At 35.0% G+C, this 20,213-nt stretch overlaps 1 protein-coding gene across 3 annotated transcripts in view; it reads left to right on the top strand.

The window, feature by feature from the left end:
• The window catches only part of LUZP2 (leucine zipper protein 2), a 485,908-nt gene that overhangs the window by 235,270 nt on the left and 230,425 nt on the right, over positions 1–20,213 (top strand). For all 3 annotated transcript variants that reach the window (XM_049649143.1, XM_049649125.1, XM_049649134.1), the window contains exons 4-5: positions 3,054–3,135; positions 8,895–8,957. In XM_049649143.1, the coding sequence (XP_049505100.1) occupies positions 3,061–3,135; positions 8,895–8,957 (138 nt within the window). In that variant the 5' untranslated portion in view covers positions 3,054–3,060. The remainder of the gene's footprint in view (positions 1–3,053; positions 3,136–8,894; positions 8,958–20,213) is intronic.

Below are 20,213 nucleotides of genomic sequence, written 5' to 3'. Positions count from 1 at the left end.
AGAGAAAGGAATGCGTGTGCACTCATGTGCATATTTTTGTGTGCACGTGCATGTGTATGAGAGAGAGCGAGCACACAAAAGTTGTGTTGGCTCTTGAGTGTTACATTTTGACAGCCTAGATGATACCCACAGAAGAGCTCCAGATCTAAACCATACCATATAAGGAGAGAGTGTGTACTTACAATGTGGAGACTTGGGGGGTTGGAGGTGTCTGAAAACTGCCTTAGAAAAAGTAATAATACATTTTATTCTCTATGGTGGTTGGTGGGTGGAGATTCTAAGAAGGCAGTTTTGGACTCTGTGTTCCAAAGCATTGTAGAGAATCGTGTTCTCTGAAAACAAAAATGATACATGAGGCAGCAGCAAGTTCTCCATCTGAGATGTTTTTACAATACAAGTTGTAAAAAAAATGCCTTCCTGTAGTGTGATTTTGGTGTTTTTCATATTTATAATTTGACATTGGAGGTGTATGAAACAGCTGGTCCAGGTAGGACCCTAGAGTAGCAGCGATAGTTGGGTAAAACCCTGGAGTAGCAGTGATAGTTGGTGGAGGAGGCCTGACCATGAGCAAGTCAGGAGTCCTCTCTCATAGGAGTGTAACTTTCCAAGGCTGTGAGGCAGAGACTTGGGGCTCGCTAAAGCACAGGAGCGGTGGGAATGTGCAGAGAGAAGTCTGGAAGGTGAAAGAGGAGATGGAGATATTCAGAAGGTTCAAAAGATCAACTTTACCGTTCTGTCTGATAGCTTTCTTTGATGTGAGAAAATGTGTAGAGTCCTCTACCTTCTCCAGTGTTTGTTAACAGCAGAAAGTACTTTAACCTTTTAATTTTGTTTTACTCCCTACATTGCCTATAGATGTCAGTATGTGGGAATTTTTGAATATACATAGATACTCATTTTTATTTTATAAAATACATTATATAATTTTAAAATGTATGTATCATTTAAAATTCAATGATAGTTTTAATTTTTAAATATTTAAAAATGATAAAAAGTTAAAAAATGATAAAAAATATTTATTTTTTAAATATTTAAATACTTAAAAATTGATTAAAAATGATAAAAAATTTAAAAACTTTTTAAATTTAAAAATGATAAAATATAATTAATCATTGTAAAATTTTAGTATAATTTTTTTAACAGTTGGAAATATAATAGCTTGTATTTTCATTCAGTGCTTATTAATGATCTGAGTGTTAGGGATAGCATGTAGACCCTTTCTGCCCTCGTTCTTCCCTCCATCCCTCTCTCCCTCCCTCCCTCCCTTTGTTCTTTCCCTCCTCTTTTTCTGTCTCCACAGAGGTAGTGTAATGACTCCAGAGTTTGAACACATAGGTTCTAGAACACAATTTCACTACCTTTCTCCGTATCAGTTTTCTGCCTGTAGTATTATGTCATAGTTTGATGTGAACCTTCTAAGAGTGAGTGCCTGATGCATTGGAAGCCCACAATATATATAGATATTTCTATTCTATTATATTATGCCACAAATGGTCTTTGTGGAAGATAGTAGAAACAATAATGGAAGCCCCAATTTTAAATGTTCATATATGAAACAATCCTGATCAATGCTACCTGTTTGAGGAAGGAATGGGAGCTGAGACTTAAATCCACTCTAAGCACCAGCATGTTACAAGCTTCCCCCAGGTGAACAGTAATTGTCTAAGAACCAATGTGACCATAACTATTTTACAACATGTTTCAGTTATATTGTACTTTGACAAACAAAGTCCAGATTGATTTTAAAAATCCTATGGACCTTCATTGATATTCCTGAAATTGAGACTGGGACCTAAGAGTTTCTAGAGTAAGAAATCTAGGAGCGTCATTAAATCCCATTGGATGAAAGAATGGTCCATAGGTGTGCAGGATGCGATGGTCAAAGAATGAGCTTAGGGACCCAGAGTACTGCTGGAGGTTATGACAGAGATCTCATATGTATTAAATGATTATTTTCTAGGCTTTGTGCTAAGCACTTTGCCTACATTGTGTCATCTAAACATCACTACAAACCCATGAGGTAGCTCTATTAGTGTTCCCATTTTATAGATAAAGAAAATGGGTTTAAGACTGTACAATCTTATCTCTAGTCTCTGTAGTGTACTTACACGCAAAGGTTGCAGGGGTGGGTAGTCTTTTGCCACGAGAATGGGAATTTTAAATTAGTTTGAGTCCTGCTGGTAAGGCTGGGAAAGGTTTCTGTTTGGCTGTTGCTATTGCTTTGAAGGAGTTTATTCCTGTAGCCAGAATAAAACGCACGCGCGCGCACACACACACACACACACACACACACACACACTAACCTTTATCTGCTATCAGAATTTTTTGAAGTGGTAGCTTAGGTAATAAAATGAAGGCACAGAAACATAGTATGATTTGCCATATGAGTAAATCTTAAACCCTTGAGAGGAATGCGTAATTATGGAAATGTTTATATTTTTAACAAGTGAGGCAACATCCATGCGTAGTAGTGAGCTTGAGACAAATGTGCAATACATGCAAGACATGTATTTCTTTTATTATCCCCAATAAATGAGGCAAGTCCGAAATAAGTCTCTTTTCTCTTTGTTTTTATAAAAAGTCCCAGGCCTTATAAAGCATGTCTAAAGTACACTGTCTTAGAATTAATCAATTAGAAGCATCCACAGGGAGTTGTAATTTTATCCTATCTGCAAGTCTGTGGCAACTTTTTTTTTCTAACCAGCATGTTCATACCCTGGCATGCTGTCACTAAAATTAGCTTTTCAACTCTAATTATTATATTGATTTGATTTAACACATTATGCAGCTCACAGATGATTCACTCAGTGGGATTTTTATCAGACACAATAGCAAGGCGATTTTCTTTAAATACAGCTTGCTTTTAGTACTTGTATGGGAGAAAAAACTTTATTACTAGAATCCTTAGATACATCCTGTATGCTTAATTATGTCTCTATATACAGTTCTAGTTATCAGTTTCCTAAATGTATGTAGACACCAAAACCTCCTTTCATAATGTACATAGGAAATAATAGAATTGTGTTTCTCTTTTGCTCTCTATTTTCTGCTAGAGAACAAATGAAGTCTCTCCAGGAGGTCCTGCAAAATCAACTTAAAGAGACATCTGAGAAAGCAGAAAAACAACAAGCTACTGTAAGTATGTTTCTTTGTGTCCTTTGCTTTGGTGCTAGGAGATTTTTTTTTTCTTCCCCAAATCACCATGGAACAAACACTCTTGTAAAAAATAACAATACAATAAGGAAAATTCGGTCACCAAAATCATAAAAATACTTGGTCAGCATTCATTTCAAGGAAAGAGTTTTGTTGTATTTGATTGTTAGGGGGTCTTCTAAATCCCAACCCTCATTTATGAATGAAAACAGAGGTCAAGAGTAGGACAAAAGTGCTGGTGTCAGCCCCATACCAATGGCTCCTGACTTGTGGCCTACAACTGACCTTGAGCTGAGTTAAGCTATATAGATCCCCACCTCTCATCCACTTAGCAGGAATCTCTCAGGGGCGGAGCCATATTCTTCCTGTTGAATCAACTCCACAGGTGATTCTGACACGCCCCTAGGCTTGAGAATCAAACTTCACTGGATTTCTACTGGATTCTGCAGAACCACCTTATGTACCATTTATGGTTAATGAACCTTTTATCTTGCTTCTAGGACCTGAGTCTATTTTAAAATATAGTATATTAATGGAAAGTTTAAGGTGCAGTTAGGCCAACAGATCAGGAAATGACTACCACTGAGAGGATAGTTTATTTCTCACAATTCCCAAGACGGATGATGTGCCATGGGACTGGTGACCACCCATGGAAGTACTTGGGTAGGTCATGAGGCAGAGGGAACTGTGGGCAAGAGTCTTTATTGTGGGTTCTGTGGGAAGGAATGGGTGAGAAGGTCACTAAGCAGCACTAGGAGGAGTCAGTGTGAATGACTTCAGCAGGCTCTGGGATGTAAGGAATTCTTACCTGTACATGCCCCTGGGGTGATCAGGGCAGGTGTATAGTGAGTAGGCTGGCCTGTGAGAGCACGCCAATACAAAGGGGTGGCTCTGGCTATGGGCTCTGTGTTGGTTACTTTGTTTTTGAAAAGCATGTCACCAGGAGGAATTGTTCTGTGCTGGCAATTGAATAACTAACTAATATGCTTTAACCCAAAGTCAGGAAAGAGATGACCACAATCTTTTTTTTTTTTTTTAATTTTTTTTTTAATGTTTATTTATTTTTGAGACAGAGGGAGACAGAGCATGAACGGGGGAGGGGCAGAGAGAGAGGGAGACACAGAATCGGAAGCAGGCTCCAGTCTCTGAGCCATCAGCCCAGAGCCCGACGCGGGGCTCGAACTCACGGACCGTGAGATCGTGACCTGAGCTGAAGTCGGACGCTTAACCGACTGAGCCACCCAGGCGCCCCAAGAGATGACCACAATCTTGACAAATATGGGATTGAGATACACGTATTAAAGCAACGATTATTTTATTAATGTGCATCTGATGGGATCTAGAAGACAGATTTCATAGTACCTCTTCCAAATTGTGGTCATCTCAGAAAGAATGCTTTGTGCTTATTCTCCCTCTTTGAAAATTCTAAGTTGACTAAGAATTAAACTAGTTTGTATTTTTAAGCTTTTTTGGGGGGGTGTGAATAATATTTATTTTCTCTGTTAGACTGTTGGTGTAATTGAAGGCTGGATGAAAAGGAGAGATAAAGATAATTGTTCACTCTCAAATACAGGGGAAGAACTGGATTTGCTTCTGCAAACATTGTGCTATTTTAGATTTAAGAGCTGATAATCTTATGTGCTACCCTTGATTAGATATCTAGTAACTATGCCTTTTTCCATAAAAATAGCAGGTTGTATGTTTTATGCAAAAGATGTTTCACATATACCATTTGATAAGTCCATAATAAAATCTCATGAAACTTAAAGAATAAGCTTAAATCACAAAAATATGAAAGAAGATAAATTTATGAAAAATTAAACTGAAGAAACAGTAGAGCTGTCATGATCTAATGCTATTTGAAAGTACTTTTTAAGAATATTTTTTATTATCCCTGAGCAAATAATGGAATAGCTTATCTTTCAAACTATGTTCCTCCTAAAAGTCCTAATAGACAGCAAGGAAGAATGAGCTCTCATTCTCTATAACCAGAGTAATTAAATATATTAATACTCATTGGATGCATTTCACTACTCTTGTTAATTTTTATGGATTAACTTGCCCTAAGTGAGACATAATTAGTTTAAAGGCAAAAATTAGCTTCTAGCTTTGACTCTCATTAAGAATAAAGAATTGCTATGTTCTTATATTCCTTGTTCAAAGTAAATAAATGATATTTTCTGTTTCTGAGAATTAAATTCATAACTATCTCTTGAGAATGCTTATTTTTTCCAGGGATGTTAAAACCTGCTGGGATTCTAGATCAATGGGTTCAAAATGCTAATACTTTTTGAATATTCTGAATATATTTTAGCTCTTGAATATTGAACACTGACTCCTCAAGATTCTCTGTCCTTGTTTCACATTTAAATAATTATATTCTTTATTAATAAAACTAACTTTAATTAAGAGTATAATGAAAACTGGGGCACTGGGCTGGCTCAGTCGGTAGAGCATAAGACTCTTGATCTCAGGGTCTGGAGTTTGAGCCCCACAGTGGGCATAGAGTTTACTTAAAACAAAACAAAACAAAGCAAAGCAAAACAAAACAAAACAAAACCTGGTCTAGCTACTTCTTAAGGTTGTTTTGAAGTAATGTGTGAGAAAACGCCATGTCATGTGTTTGTATGTAAAAATAAGATAATTATTTTTTTAAGTTGTTAATTATAGAAAACATATTGAATAATATCAAAATGTGAGGATTTGGGAAAAATTGAGGTCCATGAAGGAATAGGTTATTAATATAAACAAGACGGCTTAATTTTTAGATTTTTATTTTATCTTATTTTTAGTAGGCTTCATGCCCAACGTGGGCCTTGAACTCAGGACCCCAAGATCAGGAGTCTGTGCTCTACTGACTGAGCCAGTGAGGTGCCCAATATAAGTAAGAGTGCTTTTTGTAGTTCATGACTTAAAGACAAATCTGTAATATATCAGATTTTTCTAGTGCTTATAAAGTGTTTAGGCTCTAAAGTAAGCTCTAACAGTTGGCTTTTTTTTTTTGTAATGGGAGTGCTCACTTAAGCTTTGATTGCAGAGGCATCCACTTCAAAGATGGCTATCTGAAATAAACACAGAGGTGCCAGCCACATCACTAGATAAAGAGCAAGGCCAGGCCCTCCCCCTCCCAGACGTAAAGCTCCTAAAAACCCCCAGCTTCCTTTGTTTTGAAGATCTTGGTTGATTTCAGTAATTGACCTTTGGGGCTGCTTGTTTGTTCTTTTCCATTGTTTTAAATTTCCATTCTTATGTTTTAAATTCACCTACCCTCCACCCCAATAAAAAAGCATAACCTCAGGCCTGTGCTCTCCCTGGCTCTTTCTACCTAAGGCTTCACTGTGTGGCCCAGGTGTAACTTGTAATTTCCAAAACTTGTAAGCAATACCTTTATTTTTTTTTTGTTTTTAAAATTTTCAGTTTCCTGTCTTGCAGTCATGCTAAGAACCACAAAGGCCGGTCCAGCCACAAGATTGGTTACCAATAGGCTGAGACAGTATGAAGCAGTAAAAATCGGTGCAAAAGCTGTTTATTGGGGCATACACTATTGCTCTGCATACATATCTTTCGTTTTTTAATTTTTTTTTAACGTTTATTTATTTTTGAGAGCCAGAGAGAGACAGCGTGAGCAGGGGAGATGCAGAGAATCTGAGGAATTCAGATTCTGAATCTGAGGCAGGCTCCAGGCTCTGAGCTGTCAGCACAGAGCCAGAGATGAGGCTTTAATCTCATTGACCACAGGATCATGATCTGAGCTGAAGTCAGACACTTAACCAACTGAGCCCCCCAGGCGCCCCTGCATTCATATCTAATTTTGAATGGCATTAAGTCCTCCATTGATTCCTTTGCTTTACCCACCAAATCAAATTACCTTCTTAAAGGGACAAAGAGTGTGACTTATGTATTCAAGTTGCTGTCTGTATCTTCATAGTTCAAATTTGCTCTGAAAATTATTACGACCAAGATAACGATCATGGTAGTTCTCAAGCTTCTGCTTGTTTTATATGCAGTTTGACCATTAAAAATTGGTTTAGATTTCTATTACCATTTGAAGGAATGGTACAAGAACCCCTACACAAGCCAGAAGAGAGTGTTAACATCTGTTGTAAGGGTTTACACAACAGACAAAAGCAAAATGTACAAAAACATGAACAAGACAAATACACATCAACTTCAGGGTAGTGGTTACTTCTGGAGAGAGGGAAGGAAGAAAAATTAGGTAGGACTTTAATAGTAGGTGTAATATTTTTTTTACATGATTTGAAGGAAGTTTAACTAAATATTTACATTTGTTTATTCTTAAGTTTGGGCCCATAGACATTTTACATACGACTTCTTGATCTTTTGTTTATGTCTGAAATGTGTCAGAACTGTTTTTTTTTCTTTTTTAAATCTGTATATATAGTGAAAATTCATTTTACTCCTAAACTTGATTTCTACTGATTCAGTCTATCTCTGTAGATAATGCACATTACCAGTCTCTTTTGTATTATTCCAGGGATCCTCTAAGACTGTGTTGTCCCACTATGTACATAAGACTGCTGAGCATTATAAAATGGCTGGTCCAAATTGAGATATGCTGTTAGTGTAAACCATACAGTGCATTTTAAAGATGTACTGCAAACTCTAATGTCAATTATATCATTAATCCATGACATGTCAAAATGATATCTTGAATATATTGAATTAAATAAAATATAGTAGTGAAATTAATTTTATCTGTTTCCTGTTGCTTTTTTAAATAATCTGACTATGAGGAAATAAAAAATTGGAGAAATTAAATATTTCATCCACTATCATAAAGTTACTTTTTATCATAGTGAATGCTCAATGGCTATAAAGTCTCAAATTTTAAAACTATGCTATACTGACATTGTTTTCAAAATACTCAGGCAGGGGCGCCTGGGTGGCGCAGTCGGTTAAGCGTCCGACTTCAGCCAGGTCACGATCTCGCGGTCCGTGAGTTCGAGCCCCGCGTCAGGCTCTGGGCTGATGGCTCGGAGCCTGGAGCCTGTTTCCGATTCTGTGTCTCCCTCTCTCTCTGCCCCTCCCCCGTTCATGCTCTGTCTCTCTCTGTCCCAAAAATAAATAAAAACGTTGAAAAAAAAAAAATTAAAAAACAAAAAAAAACAAAAAAAACCCAAAATACTCAGGCAGATATGCTCAGGGAGAAAAGGTGCTATGTTTATGCAAACATGGCTTGGACAACTGACCTAAGATCACATATGCCAACAATATCATATTCGGAAGGAAACATCATGGTTTCTTTGATGTACTATTATAACATTCCGTGTTTTTGAGATCAGAAATATCACCATGCAATTGCTTTCTAACCTGCCACTGATGAAAATTACCTGGAGAGTGTTTTATGAGTGGAGATTTCTAGGTGCAACCCTAGAATCTGGCTTTTTGTTATTTGTTTTGTTTTGTTTTTTTAAAGGACCACATTTTTTTTATTCAGGTTTAAATAGTTAGAGAATCACAGTTATAATATACACAGTTTCTTAATTAAAAATAATGAATCTTTTACTACATGAGAAAAGGCTTTTTTATGATCAATGGATATATGTATGAATTGGGCAATGAAAGTTTGGTTAATGAAAATTTTAATCCTTTGTTCTTTTTCAGTATTTCTTTATAAAGAAATAATCATTGTATTATGCTTCAAAAATCATGAAAATAAATTGACAAATCCATAGAAATGAGTTTGAAATGTTCTTACATAATATTTTATTCATTTTCAGATTAATTTTTTAAAGACTGAAATGGAAAGAAAGAGCAAAATGATCCGAGATCTCCAGAATGAGGTAAGATATATTTCAGGCAAATTCTATAAATCAAAAAAAAAAAAAAAAAAAAAAAAAAGACAAACCCACATATAGTTTCACCACAAGTTTTGGAGTATTGATCACATGCAAATTTGACCTTATAGTAATGCCCCCTATTTCGAATCCGAGAGACCACCAAGGAGCCGATACCGATGCAAACGCACTAGGGTTTATTTGCAAGCTTGAGCTTGGGCCCAAGTATACCAGACACAGCGGAGCAGGGACTTGGATCCCTAGGTTAAGAGGCGTAGCAGTTTTATAGGGGCCAATGGCCAATGAGATTGTAACACACACAGAAAGTTGCATAGTCATGTCAGTCCACACGCAGGTGGCCAATTGAATTACAATTTACCCTATAGTAACTGTTTGAATTAGCCTATCACTCTGGTAAGAATTGGCGTGCAAGTTTGGCAGGCAAAAGGCAGGGTTTAAGAACTGGCAAGCAAGTTTGGCGGGCAAAAGGCGGGGTTTACATTCTTTGGTGGTTAGGGGTTCCGCATTCCTATATGAGCCTGTTTCCAGTAAGGGTGTGCTCAGCGGCTTGTCTAGGGTGGGGGAGTGCCTTAAGCAATAAGTAGGTCATGTGGGGGTTATACATGAGATGGTGGGTGTAGCACAAAATGGAATTAGTCTTGCTCTGCTTGTCCAGGGGTAGGGGATTTTTGTTAAATTCCTTGGGTCCCACACTTATGTGTGAATGGAAAGGAATTGTAAGGTTAAGAATTTCAAAAAGTAGATAATCCCTACTTCTATCTGTATTTGATAATGTTATTAGTTCATGCCTCCCTATTTCATTTTCTTTCTAATTATATTTTGCTTGGACTACTATTACAAATTAATTTTCATTTCATAAATTTATCTATCCACCAAATGACATCAGAGGGGGTGAAGAAGAAGACTAGCTAGAAATTGACTTCCTGCAAGGAAGAGTTAATCTAGAATGAAAAATTTATTTAGGATAATCTTCAAGTAACATAAAGTTTAACAGAAATAGGCTGGAACAGCTTTCGCTATAGCCTTCAAAGTATAAGGACCCTATAAAATACTGTATTTTTTTTTTTTGTCTGATTCTCTGTCTTGTTATACAATCACTTTATTTTCTACAGTTCCTCCATCACATTTCTATTTCTACCTTTTCATTTCCATTTTCTTGAATACAGTTAGTTAATTAGGACTCTTAAACCATGACTAATTAATAATACATTTTCCTTGATCAGTCTCACTAATTATGGTTTAGTTTGAATCCCAAAATAATCACTCTAGATTTTCCTAATCTCTATCTTTTTTAATTCCCTTGTTCATTCATTCATCTATTCCTTCCTTTATTTTTTGAGACATTTGAACAATAGATGAGATACATTATTCACATTATTCCTAAATGGTTTCCATCTTGATATCAAGTTTAAAAAATAGACTTTACAGATGTTTTGGTATCAAGCATTTATCATCAGTACTCTGATTATGACATTAAAATGGCTTAACAGGTGTGTGAAAAATGTACAGAAGAAAGGAAAGCAAGACAGATTTTAAATGGCTTTCTGATGATTCTATTGTATTTTCATTTCTTTCTAATGAGTTTTACTTCTGAGTGTTCTTAAGAAACTTAAGATGGAAGGGAGTTGATAATGGTTTCCCTGAGGGCTAAATCTCGATTTCCTATTTATAGTGGAAAAGATCAGTAGACCAGAGTTACCCCGGAATGCTGAGTGTACTGGGTAATATCTTGTTCACTGGAACTCAGTGAGAGGGTCATATTAGTCCAATCAAACACTTCCAGGGATTATTTAAGAAAGGGGGAATGTTTAAAACAACATTAAAGTCAATATTAAAACAGGAAATAAAGAACATTTGCCTGTGCATGCACAAATACACATACGAACAACATGAACACAGTTGTATAATGGAAGGGTTATAGGTTAATTTAGATCACTAAGCTTCATCAGTTAACTTTAAATCTTAGATAATTTTTTTAAGTCTAGACTATAAGAAGAAATCAGTTTTAAAATCAATCTATAAATTATTCATAACAAATATATATAAAGAATGAATGAAATATTTTGTTTCTGGAGGATACCTTTATAGTATGATGTTCATTTTCTAAGTGTATAGGCTAGAATAATTCTAAAACAAGTACAACTTCACAGGAGTAATATCTACTAAATATAAGCTTTGAAATGAAATTTACTACTCACTTTCATCAGATTGAAAATCTGCAAGATGATAACTGATAAGTAGAGACAATTTTTGACTTCCCTAATGAAACCTAATGGTGAACATATATCATCAATTGAAATTTTTAAATTTGACTCCTTTCTATTAATTCCTTGAAATTTTAGGCTTATTATTTTGACAAATGATTATTATCTGTAGAGACTAAACAAAATGATTGACCCATATACGGACAGCTGCCTGGAAGATTTTTAGTTGAAAAGCAAGAAAAAAATCAAACAAGAATTAATTAAACAAAATATAAAGAGGTGAGGGAAACAATACAGGTATAAAGACATTTCTGGAAGAAGCTTGAAGTCCCCAGAGAACTTCTGAGTGAGGGTTTTGGGGAAGTTTCAGTAGAACAAGGGACTTTTGAAAATTATTAAAGAATGATCAACATTTTTTTTTCCCATTATGTGAAGGCAACTATTAAAAGACATTTATACATTACCACCTAGGGATTTGGGTTTTAAGACTTAATATATCCCTTGGAGGAGGAAAAATACTCAGATTTTAGAAAAAGCAAATGCTGTTTGAGGCAGGAAGTTTTAAGTTATGACCTGCTTTTCTGCTTATGTTCTCTTGCATGGGACATTCAAGTCACATCTATTCCCCCAGTGTATTTCTTTGTATGAAATTACCACAGTAGGAATTAATAAATGGTGGAAACTCCTTTTGAGATTCTTCATATATGTAAAATCATACGGTATTTGATTTTCTCTGACTGACTTATTTCAGTTAGTGTAATATACTCTAGGTCCATCTATGGTAAGGTCTCATTCCTTTTTATAGCTGAGTAGCATTCCATTGTATATGTATACACATCTTCTTTATCCATTCATCTATGGGTGTACAGTTAGGTTGCTTCCATACATTGGCTATTGTAATAATGCTACAATAAACATATGTCATAGACATTAGCGCATATATCTTTTTAAGTTAGTAGTTTTGTCTTCTTTGAGTAAGTACCAAGTACTGTAATTACTGGATCATATGGTAATTCTATTTTTGGCATTTCCATACTGTTTTCTTCAGTGATTGTAGCAATTTACATCCCCACCAAAAGTACATGAAGATTCTCTTTTCTCCACATCCTCACCAACACTTGTTATTTCTTGTCTTTTCAATACCAGCCAGCCTAACAGGTGTGAGGTGATATCTCATTGTGGTTGTGATTTGCATTTTTCTGATGATTAGTGACGTTGAGCATTTTTTAGGTATCTGTTGGCCAGCTCTATGGAGAAATGCATATTTAGGTGCCCTGCTAATTTTTTTAACCATATGGGTTTTTTTTTTTTTTTTGGTGTTAAAATGTGTTAGTTCTTTGTATATTTTGGATATTAATCCCTCATTGGATATATAATTTGCAAATATCTTCTCCCATTCAGTAGGTTGCATTTTTGTTTTCTTGATGGTTTCCTTTTACTGTTCAAAAGCTTTTTTTTTTTTTTTAATTTGATGTAGTCGGTAATAGTTTATTTTTGCTTTTGTTTCCCTTGCCTGAGAAGACATATCCATAAACATCTTGCTAAGGGTGATATCAAAGAAATTACTGCCCAATTTGTGTTTGTTTGTTTGTTTTCAGATTTTTATTGTTTTAGGTGTCACATTTAGGTCTTTAATTCTTTTTAAGCTTATTTTTGTGTATGGTGTAAGAGAGTGGTCCAGTTTTTTTCTCTTTTCTTTTCTTTTCTTTTCTTTCTTTCTTTTTTTTTTTTCCCCGCATGTGGCTGTCTAGTTTCCCCAACACTATTTTTTGAAAAGACTGTCTTTTCCCCATTGTATATTCTTGACTCCTTTGTCATAGATTAATTAACCATAGAGGCATGGGTTTATTTCTGGGCCCTCTATTCTGTTTCATGGCTTTATGTGTCTATTTTCGTGTTGGTAATATACTGTTTTGATTACTATAGCCTTGTACTATATCTTGAAATTTGGGACTGTAATACTTCTAGTTCTGTTCTTCTTTCTCAAGATTGTTTTGGCTATTCAGGGTTTTTTTGTGGTTCCATACAAATTTTAGGTTATTTTTTCTAGCTCTGTGAAAAAAGCTATTCCTATTTTGATAGGGATTGCATTAAATCTGTAGATTGTTTTGAGTATTATGGTATTTTTAACAATATTAATTTTTTTCAATCCATGAGCATGGTATATCTTTCCATTTGTTTTATAATCTTCAATTTCTTTCATCAGTATCTTATAGTTTTCTTAATATATTAAGTTAAAACTTAATATGGTTTTCTTAATGTAGGTCTATTACCTCCTTGGTTAAATTAATCCTAGATAATTTATTCTTCTTGGTGTAATTGTGAATGGGATATTTTTCTTGATTTCTCTTTCTTCTGCTTCATTATTAGTGTGTGGAAATACAACAAACTTCAATACATTGATTTTATATCCTGCAACCTTACTGAATTCATTTATCAGTTCTAGGGAGTTTTTAGGTGTAATCATTAGGATTTTCTACATATTATCATATCATCTGGAAATATGACAGTTTGACTTTTTTCTTACCAGTTTGGATGCATTTTATTTATTTTTCTTGACTGATTGTTGCAGCTAAGACTTCAGGTTCTATGTTGAATAAAAGTGGTGAGAGTAGACCTCATTGTCTTACTCCTGATATAGCAGAAGAACTCTTAGTTTTTCACCTTTGAGTATATATAATATTACCTGTGGATTTTTCATATATGGCCTTTATTATATTGTGTTTTTTTTCCCACTAAGCCTTCTTTGTTGATTTTTATCGTAAACGGATGTTGCGCTTTGTCAAATGCTTTTTCTGCACCTATTGAGATGGTCATATGGTTTTTATCCCTAATTTAAATTTTTTTTAATGTTTATTTTGAGAGAGAGAGAGAGAAAGAGAGAGAGAGAGAGAGAGAAACAGATCATGAGCAGGGAGGGGCAGAGAGAGAGGGAGACACAGAATCTGAAGCAGGCTCCAGGCTGTGAGCTGTCAGTACAGAGCCGGATGTGGGGCTCAAACCCATGAACTGTGAGATCATAACCTGAGACGAAGTTGGATGCTTAACTACTGAGCCATGAAGGGACCCCTGTTCTTCCTCTTGTTAATGTGATATATTACGTTGACTTATTTGTGAATATTGAACTGCTCTTGCATCCATGGAATAAATTCCACTTTATTGAATGATCTTTTTAATGTATTTTTGAATTATTTTTGCTAATATTTTGTTGAGAATTTTTGCATCTGTTCATCAGCAACATTGTCTTATAGTTTTGTTTTTTGTAGTGTCTTTGTCTGATTTTGGTATCCGGGTAATGCTGGCTTCAGAGAATGAATTTGGAAGTTTCCCTTCCTCTATATTTTGGAATAGTTTAAGAAGAATAGGTATTAACTCTAAAAAATAAATGTTTGGTAGAATTCACCTGTGAAGCATCTGGTCCTGGACTTTTGTTTGTTGGCAGTTTTTAGATTATCTGGTTTTGATATCTCTTATGCAATCAATTTTTCTGCATGCAATCACTGATTTTTCATTTTGTATTTGGTTATTTTTATATGATTAGAGCAAATATGAAAAATTGCACCAGGAGTGCCTGGGTAGCTCAGTTAAGTGTTTGACTTTGGCTCAGGTCATGATCTCTTAGTTTGTAAGTTTGAGCCCCGCATCAGTCTCTGTGCTGATAGCTCAGAGCCTGTAGCCTGCTTGGGATTCTGTGTCCTCCTCTCTCTCTGCACCTTCCCTGCTCATGCTTTGTTTCTCTCTGTCTCTCAAAAATAAATAAATATTTTAAAAAGATATGTATGAAAACATTTGAGCCAAAAAATGAAACAAAGGAACAAAAAAGTCAGCCTGCCTTCTCTGACTTCCATATATATGATAAGTGCATTATCATGTGATAGAGATAATCTCATGGACTCCAAAGCTTAGAAGCCTCTTTGACTTTGCACTTTCAAAATATGCTGTCTTCACTATTCTTTTCCAATGTTTTTTTAAAATTATTCATTTTACCCCCTAGGATAAAGTAAGTTTATCTATAATGGTCCTAGATATAAGAAAGTCTCAAAGAATGAGTAGGATCATATGTAGATATTGAAATATTGGACAAATTAGACATTATGGTATGCATCTTTGATTAATTGAAACCCCTTAATGAAATGTGTGAGTCTGATTATCTCCAGGACTTTTTAAAGGAATATATAGTTGGTAATATTTGATTTAGATTGGTATCAAAACATAGTCTGAATCTAATTAGTAGATGGAGATAAAAGGGAAGGGAGGGGAGAGAAAAAATAAAGGAAGGAGAGAAGTAGGGAGAAAGATGCCCCTCCCCCAAACCCCCAGCACTATTTTTTATGGTGGTTTGTTTTAAGACAGATTCTTATGATTATTTTCCTGAGACTCATTCAGGACGGTTCAAGGTAAGGATGAAATAAGTAATCAAACTAAAAATAATAATAACAAAATTCAAGAACCGTAAAAGTGGGCCACACTCTGCCCAGAGATGGAGATCAGAAATTTGTCAAATCTACCTTTTTTCAGTGGCAGGCTTTCCCTCTCACTATTTTTCATGGCTCCATTTTTTTTTCTTTCTAGTTTCTCAATTCTTTTGCTCATCTATTTATTGTATGGCTCGTAAAGTTTAACCTGACTCCGAATTACTAATATGACTCCTCTAGCTCCTACTAATAACTGATTTAATCTCTTTTTACATTTGGTTTTATTGCTGTTGTTATAAGTGACTGGGAGAAAATTCTTGCCATAGGTCAAGTCACTGACCAATCTGTAGATTTCCAAAGAATTCCAAATAGCCACGGACATATCCAGACATATGAGAAATAGAACATGTGATTTTAGATGCAGTGTGCCAGTTGCTGTTCTCAGCCTTGACAAAAATAATTCTCTGCTAAAACAAAAAGGATTTATTAACTCATACAGAGATCATACAAAATTGTTAGGAGAACTGAATACATAGCTTATAGGCTGAACGTTAGGAAATACCACAGTATACCCCAGAACTGGTTGTATTAAGGCCAGGCTGTGTCTCCCAAGACCAGGAAGCTGCCAGTCAGCTTGATGCTCCCATCCCTGCCGACTCTGGAATCACACAGCCCTATCTTTATCTTGTGCATGAGGCAACGGATAACATCTATACTGTTTTCTCATGTAAATTTCTCATGTAAATTTCTGTCTACATATATATTGTAGGGATCATGTTTGATGAGCAAAGCCCAAGTCATGTCTGCCCTGGAGCTATAATGAATTTTAGAAATGGAGGGAATTGGTTTGTTTTATTTCTAATTTGTTTTCTTTAAGTTTTCTTTAGAGATATGGGTTTAACACTGTGAGTAATTTTCACATTGTCAGAACAGCGTTCTAAAATTTGGTAGCCTGTGTTATTAACAACCTTTCTTAATAAAGGTTTAGAGTACATGATAACCAGGTTTAGTATATGGCAGACCATCACTAAAGGGTTTTGAGTACTTGAGGTAAGTACCACTGACAAACCGTTCAGTTATACATATGTGTACGTTACGATATCTTGTGTGTATAAATGTCATTTTACCTATCTTTATAATGTTATTTTAATTTTGCTTTTCTCTGGATTATTTCCTCAATTAGATGATAACTTTTTGAACTTAGAATCCTACCTTCCCTAAAATATTAGATTTAACATTTTTATTGTAATTTTTTTTAATGTTTCTTTATTTTGAGAGAGAGAATGCTAGCAGGGGAGGGTCAGAGAAAGAAAGAGAGAGAGAGAGAATCCCAAGTAGGCTCTGTGCTGTCAGTGCAGAGTCTGACATAGGGTTCAAACTCAGGAATCATGAGATTATAACCTGAGCCGAAATCAAGTCAGACGCTTAACAGACTTGAGTCACCTAGGCACCCCTATAATTCACAATTTTTAACACACAAAAAACACACGGCCAAGACTCTGTGCAATGAAAATAAATTAAGACCACACTTAAGACTGTTCTTAGCACCAGTAGATTAAATGAGTTGAATAAACACTGGACATTATCTCCAAATTTGGAGATTGGAGTTGGGTTCCCTAATTTGCTATTCTCTACAATAGCGATGCTTAGAGATCCTGTAAAATATAAAGATTGATATCAGAGAATCTCTTACCATGCTGAAATTCTAAGATAACAGAAAAAAAGTATAGATACATATGTGTATTTCTCAAAGGAAAGGGTTTAGATTCTCAGAGGGAGTCCATGGCTCAGAGAAAAATAATAAAGGTCAGTAACCACTGATCTAGAGAAATATCTAGTAAGTTTTAAGAAGAAAACCCATTTTGGTTCAACTCTTATGACTGTAAATCTCTCTAAAACAAATTATTCCATCTTCTTGCCTCAGTAAACACATTCAAGTGAAGATGATGGGTTCTTTCATAATGTGACAGAGTGCTTCAGGGTCATCATTCTGCAAAAGGATTCTCATGGCTGCCTGCAGATGAATAGGTGTAAAGTTTGAGTCAAATATAAACTGAGTCCAGGACATGCCTGAGATGTTTTCAAATAATTCCATTACAACCTTTCACTTTATTCCTGCTGATTTACCTTGTTTTAAGTGATTAGTTCTGAACAATTGTGGTGACTGGTTATTCTGGCTAGTTTTGTTTGTACCTAGTATGTAAAGTTTAACCATCCCCATTAGGTCCTAGGGCTACTGTGATAAAGTACCACAAACTGGCTGGTTTAAAACAATAGAAGGTTACTTTCTTTACAATTCTGAAGGCTAGACGTTCTAAAATCAGTTCTAAAATCAAAGTGCGGCAGGGGCTTGCTCCTTCTGAAGATTCCAGGAAGTAATTCTTCCTTGCCTCTTTCTAGTTTCTTGTGCTTCCAGAGGAAATCCTTCCCATTTTTGGCCTGTCAAGAATCTCAGCTTCTTGCCTTCATATGACTTTCTCTATGTGTGTTCTCTTTATGGGTTCTCTCTTCTTCTCATACGAATACCAGTTACCAAATTTAGGCCCTACCATAATATAGTATAACTTGGTTTTAACTTAATTACATGTGCAAAGGCCCTCTTTTCAAATATGGTCACATTCTGAGATTGTAGGTGGATGCGAATTTGATACATTTCAAACCAGTCCACCATTTATAGCATTTTGTATATTTCAGGTAAACAGCCTAGGCATTTTTGTTTTTTTTTATAGCAAGCAAGGAGAGAACATTTTATTAGTTGCAAGTCCTGGGCAATATTTTAACAGGGAAAGAGCAAACATTTTATTACATAAAAATCTGTCTATGGAAATACTCTAATATTGTTAATTTAGATGCACATCTAAGATTTATTTATATATTCATTTCTAAGATAAACAGCTTAATTCCTAACATTGTCCCAACTTTGTGCTAGATTCCTGAAGGATATAATAAATATTATTACATTTAAATTATACAAAACAATCTCTGTCCATGAAGAATATAAAGAACAGAATTTAGTAACATAACATTTTTCAGTATAATATATAATGATACATTAATAATTACAAAACCTACACAAAAACATAATAAATATATTGAAATAAGCATTTTACAATAAAATCTTGTAAGGGGGGCAGATAAGGGTAACACTCAGGTCTGGTGGATACCGAATTCATTGAAGAGGTGACTTTTGAAAGAAATAAAAGGACTAGAATTTATGGCTATTTTATTCACAACCAAGAAAGAAAACCAAAAAAAAGTTGATATTGCAAACATTCCCTTATAGGTGAAAGGTTATTAACTATTTATTGATTTAAAGAAAACAATTAATTTTGATGATTGTGGCTGAATTTAATTTCAGGCCAGCTTACTTATAAAGCATGTATGTATTTTTACTGTCTAAATCAATGCTGTAAGTATGTGTTATAAGAGAGCATTGGGGCAGCCAATCTTATAGAGCCAAAGCATAATACACAGAAAAATAAATCTGAAAATGTCCACTGTAAGATACAGCTACATCAGTGAGCTTTCCACTTTGAAGACACATAATTTTTTCTTAGCATTTCAGAAGTAAGCCAGAACTGCTGTTTTATGGGAGATTACTATCTAACTTATATTTTATTTTATTTACTGCTACAATCAATTAATTCTGCCTAATTCTAGTTTATTACATCAGAATATTAGCTATATGCTACATCTAAAATTGTCTGCCGTTTTAGAAATGATTCTCAGTTGAAATTGTGTGACATGTGCCCTCGGAGGCAAGTGGGTCACTGTTTCTCTTTTCCAGAAGGGGAATAGCCAGTGTTCTCTAATGTGCTGCTTCAAGTGAAGGAGAGAGTGTGATTTCTTAATTTCGTGTTTCTTGTAAACATTATTTATCTTTTTTATGTACCTCAGAATATTCGTTTAGTACATGAGAAAACTGCACAGAAGACATTTAGCACATATTTAGCTCTTAACGTTGGAAACTTATTATCATTATAATTGCTGTCATTGAGTTCTGAGGTAAAATTAATTCATCAATAAGCAATGCTGTGTACAAATATTTCCTTATGAAATGGTTCTAAACAAAAAATCCCTCCCTATTTCTCCTAAATGAAAACAATAAGGTAAGACATTACTCTACCTCTCTAACTTTTAGACAGTCTCATTCCATCTCTCCAAATGTCTCTCTCCATATGGTAGATGAGAAGACCAAGAACCATTCGATTAACATCCCACCAGTTTAGAAAACAATAGCCAAAAGAGATAGTTCTTTCAGATTGTACCAGCAAAAAAATCCCAGAGAAGATTCTGAATAATTATATGGACACTCACCATGGCCAGGGGAATGAACACTTTATTTGTCCATGAATGAGTCACATTTCTGCCCTTTAGTTAGATGGGATTAGCTCTATTACAAACTCTTATATATGATCTAGCATTTTGTATATTTCAGGTAAACCGCTTAGGCATTTAAAAAAAAAAAAAAACAGGCAAGAATGGAACATTTTATTAAGTTGGATGCTTAACTGACCGGGCCACTCAGGTGCCCCTGTTTTGTTTTTTAATGTAATGACCGCTGGTTCACAGAATTGGATCAGTCATGATCTGTGGTTCTATGGTTCCTAGAAAATCTCCAT

Source organism: Panthera uncia, chromosome D1, assembly GCF_023721935.1.
Source record: "Panthera uncia isolate 11264 chromosome D1, Puncia_PCG_1.0, whole genome shotgun sequence".
In the NCBI taxonomy this organism is placed as follows: domain Eukaryota; kingdom Metazoa; phylum Chordata; class Mammalia; order Carnivora; family Felidae; genus Panthera; species Panthera uncia.
This window is presented reverse-complemented; position numbering and strand designations above follow the sequence as displayed.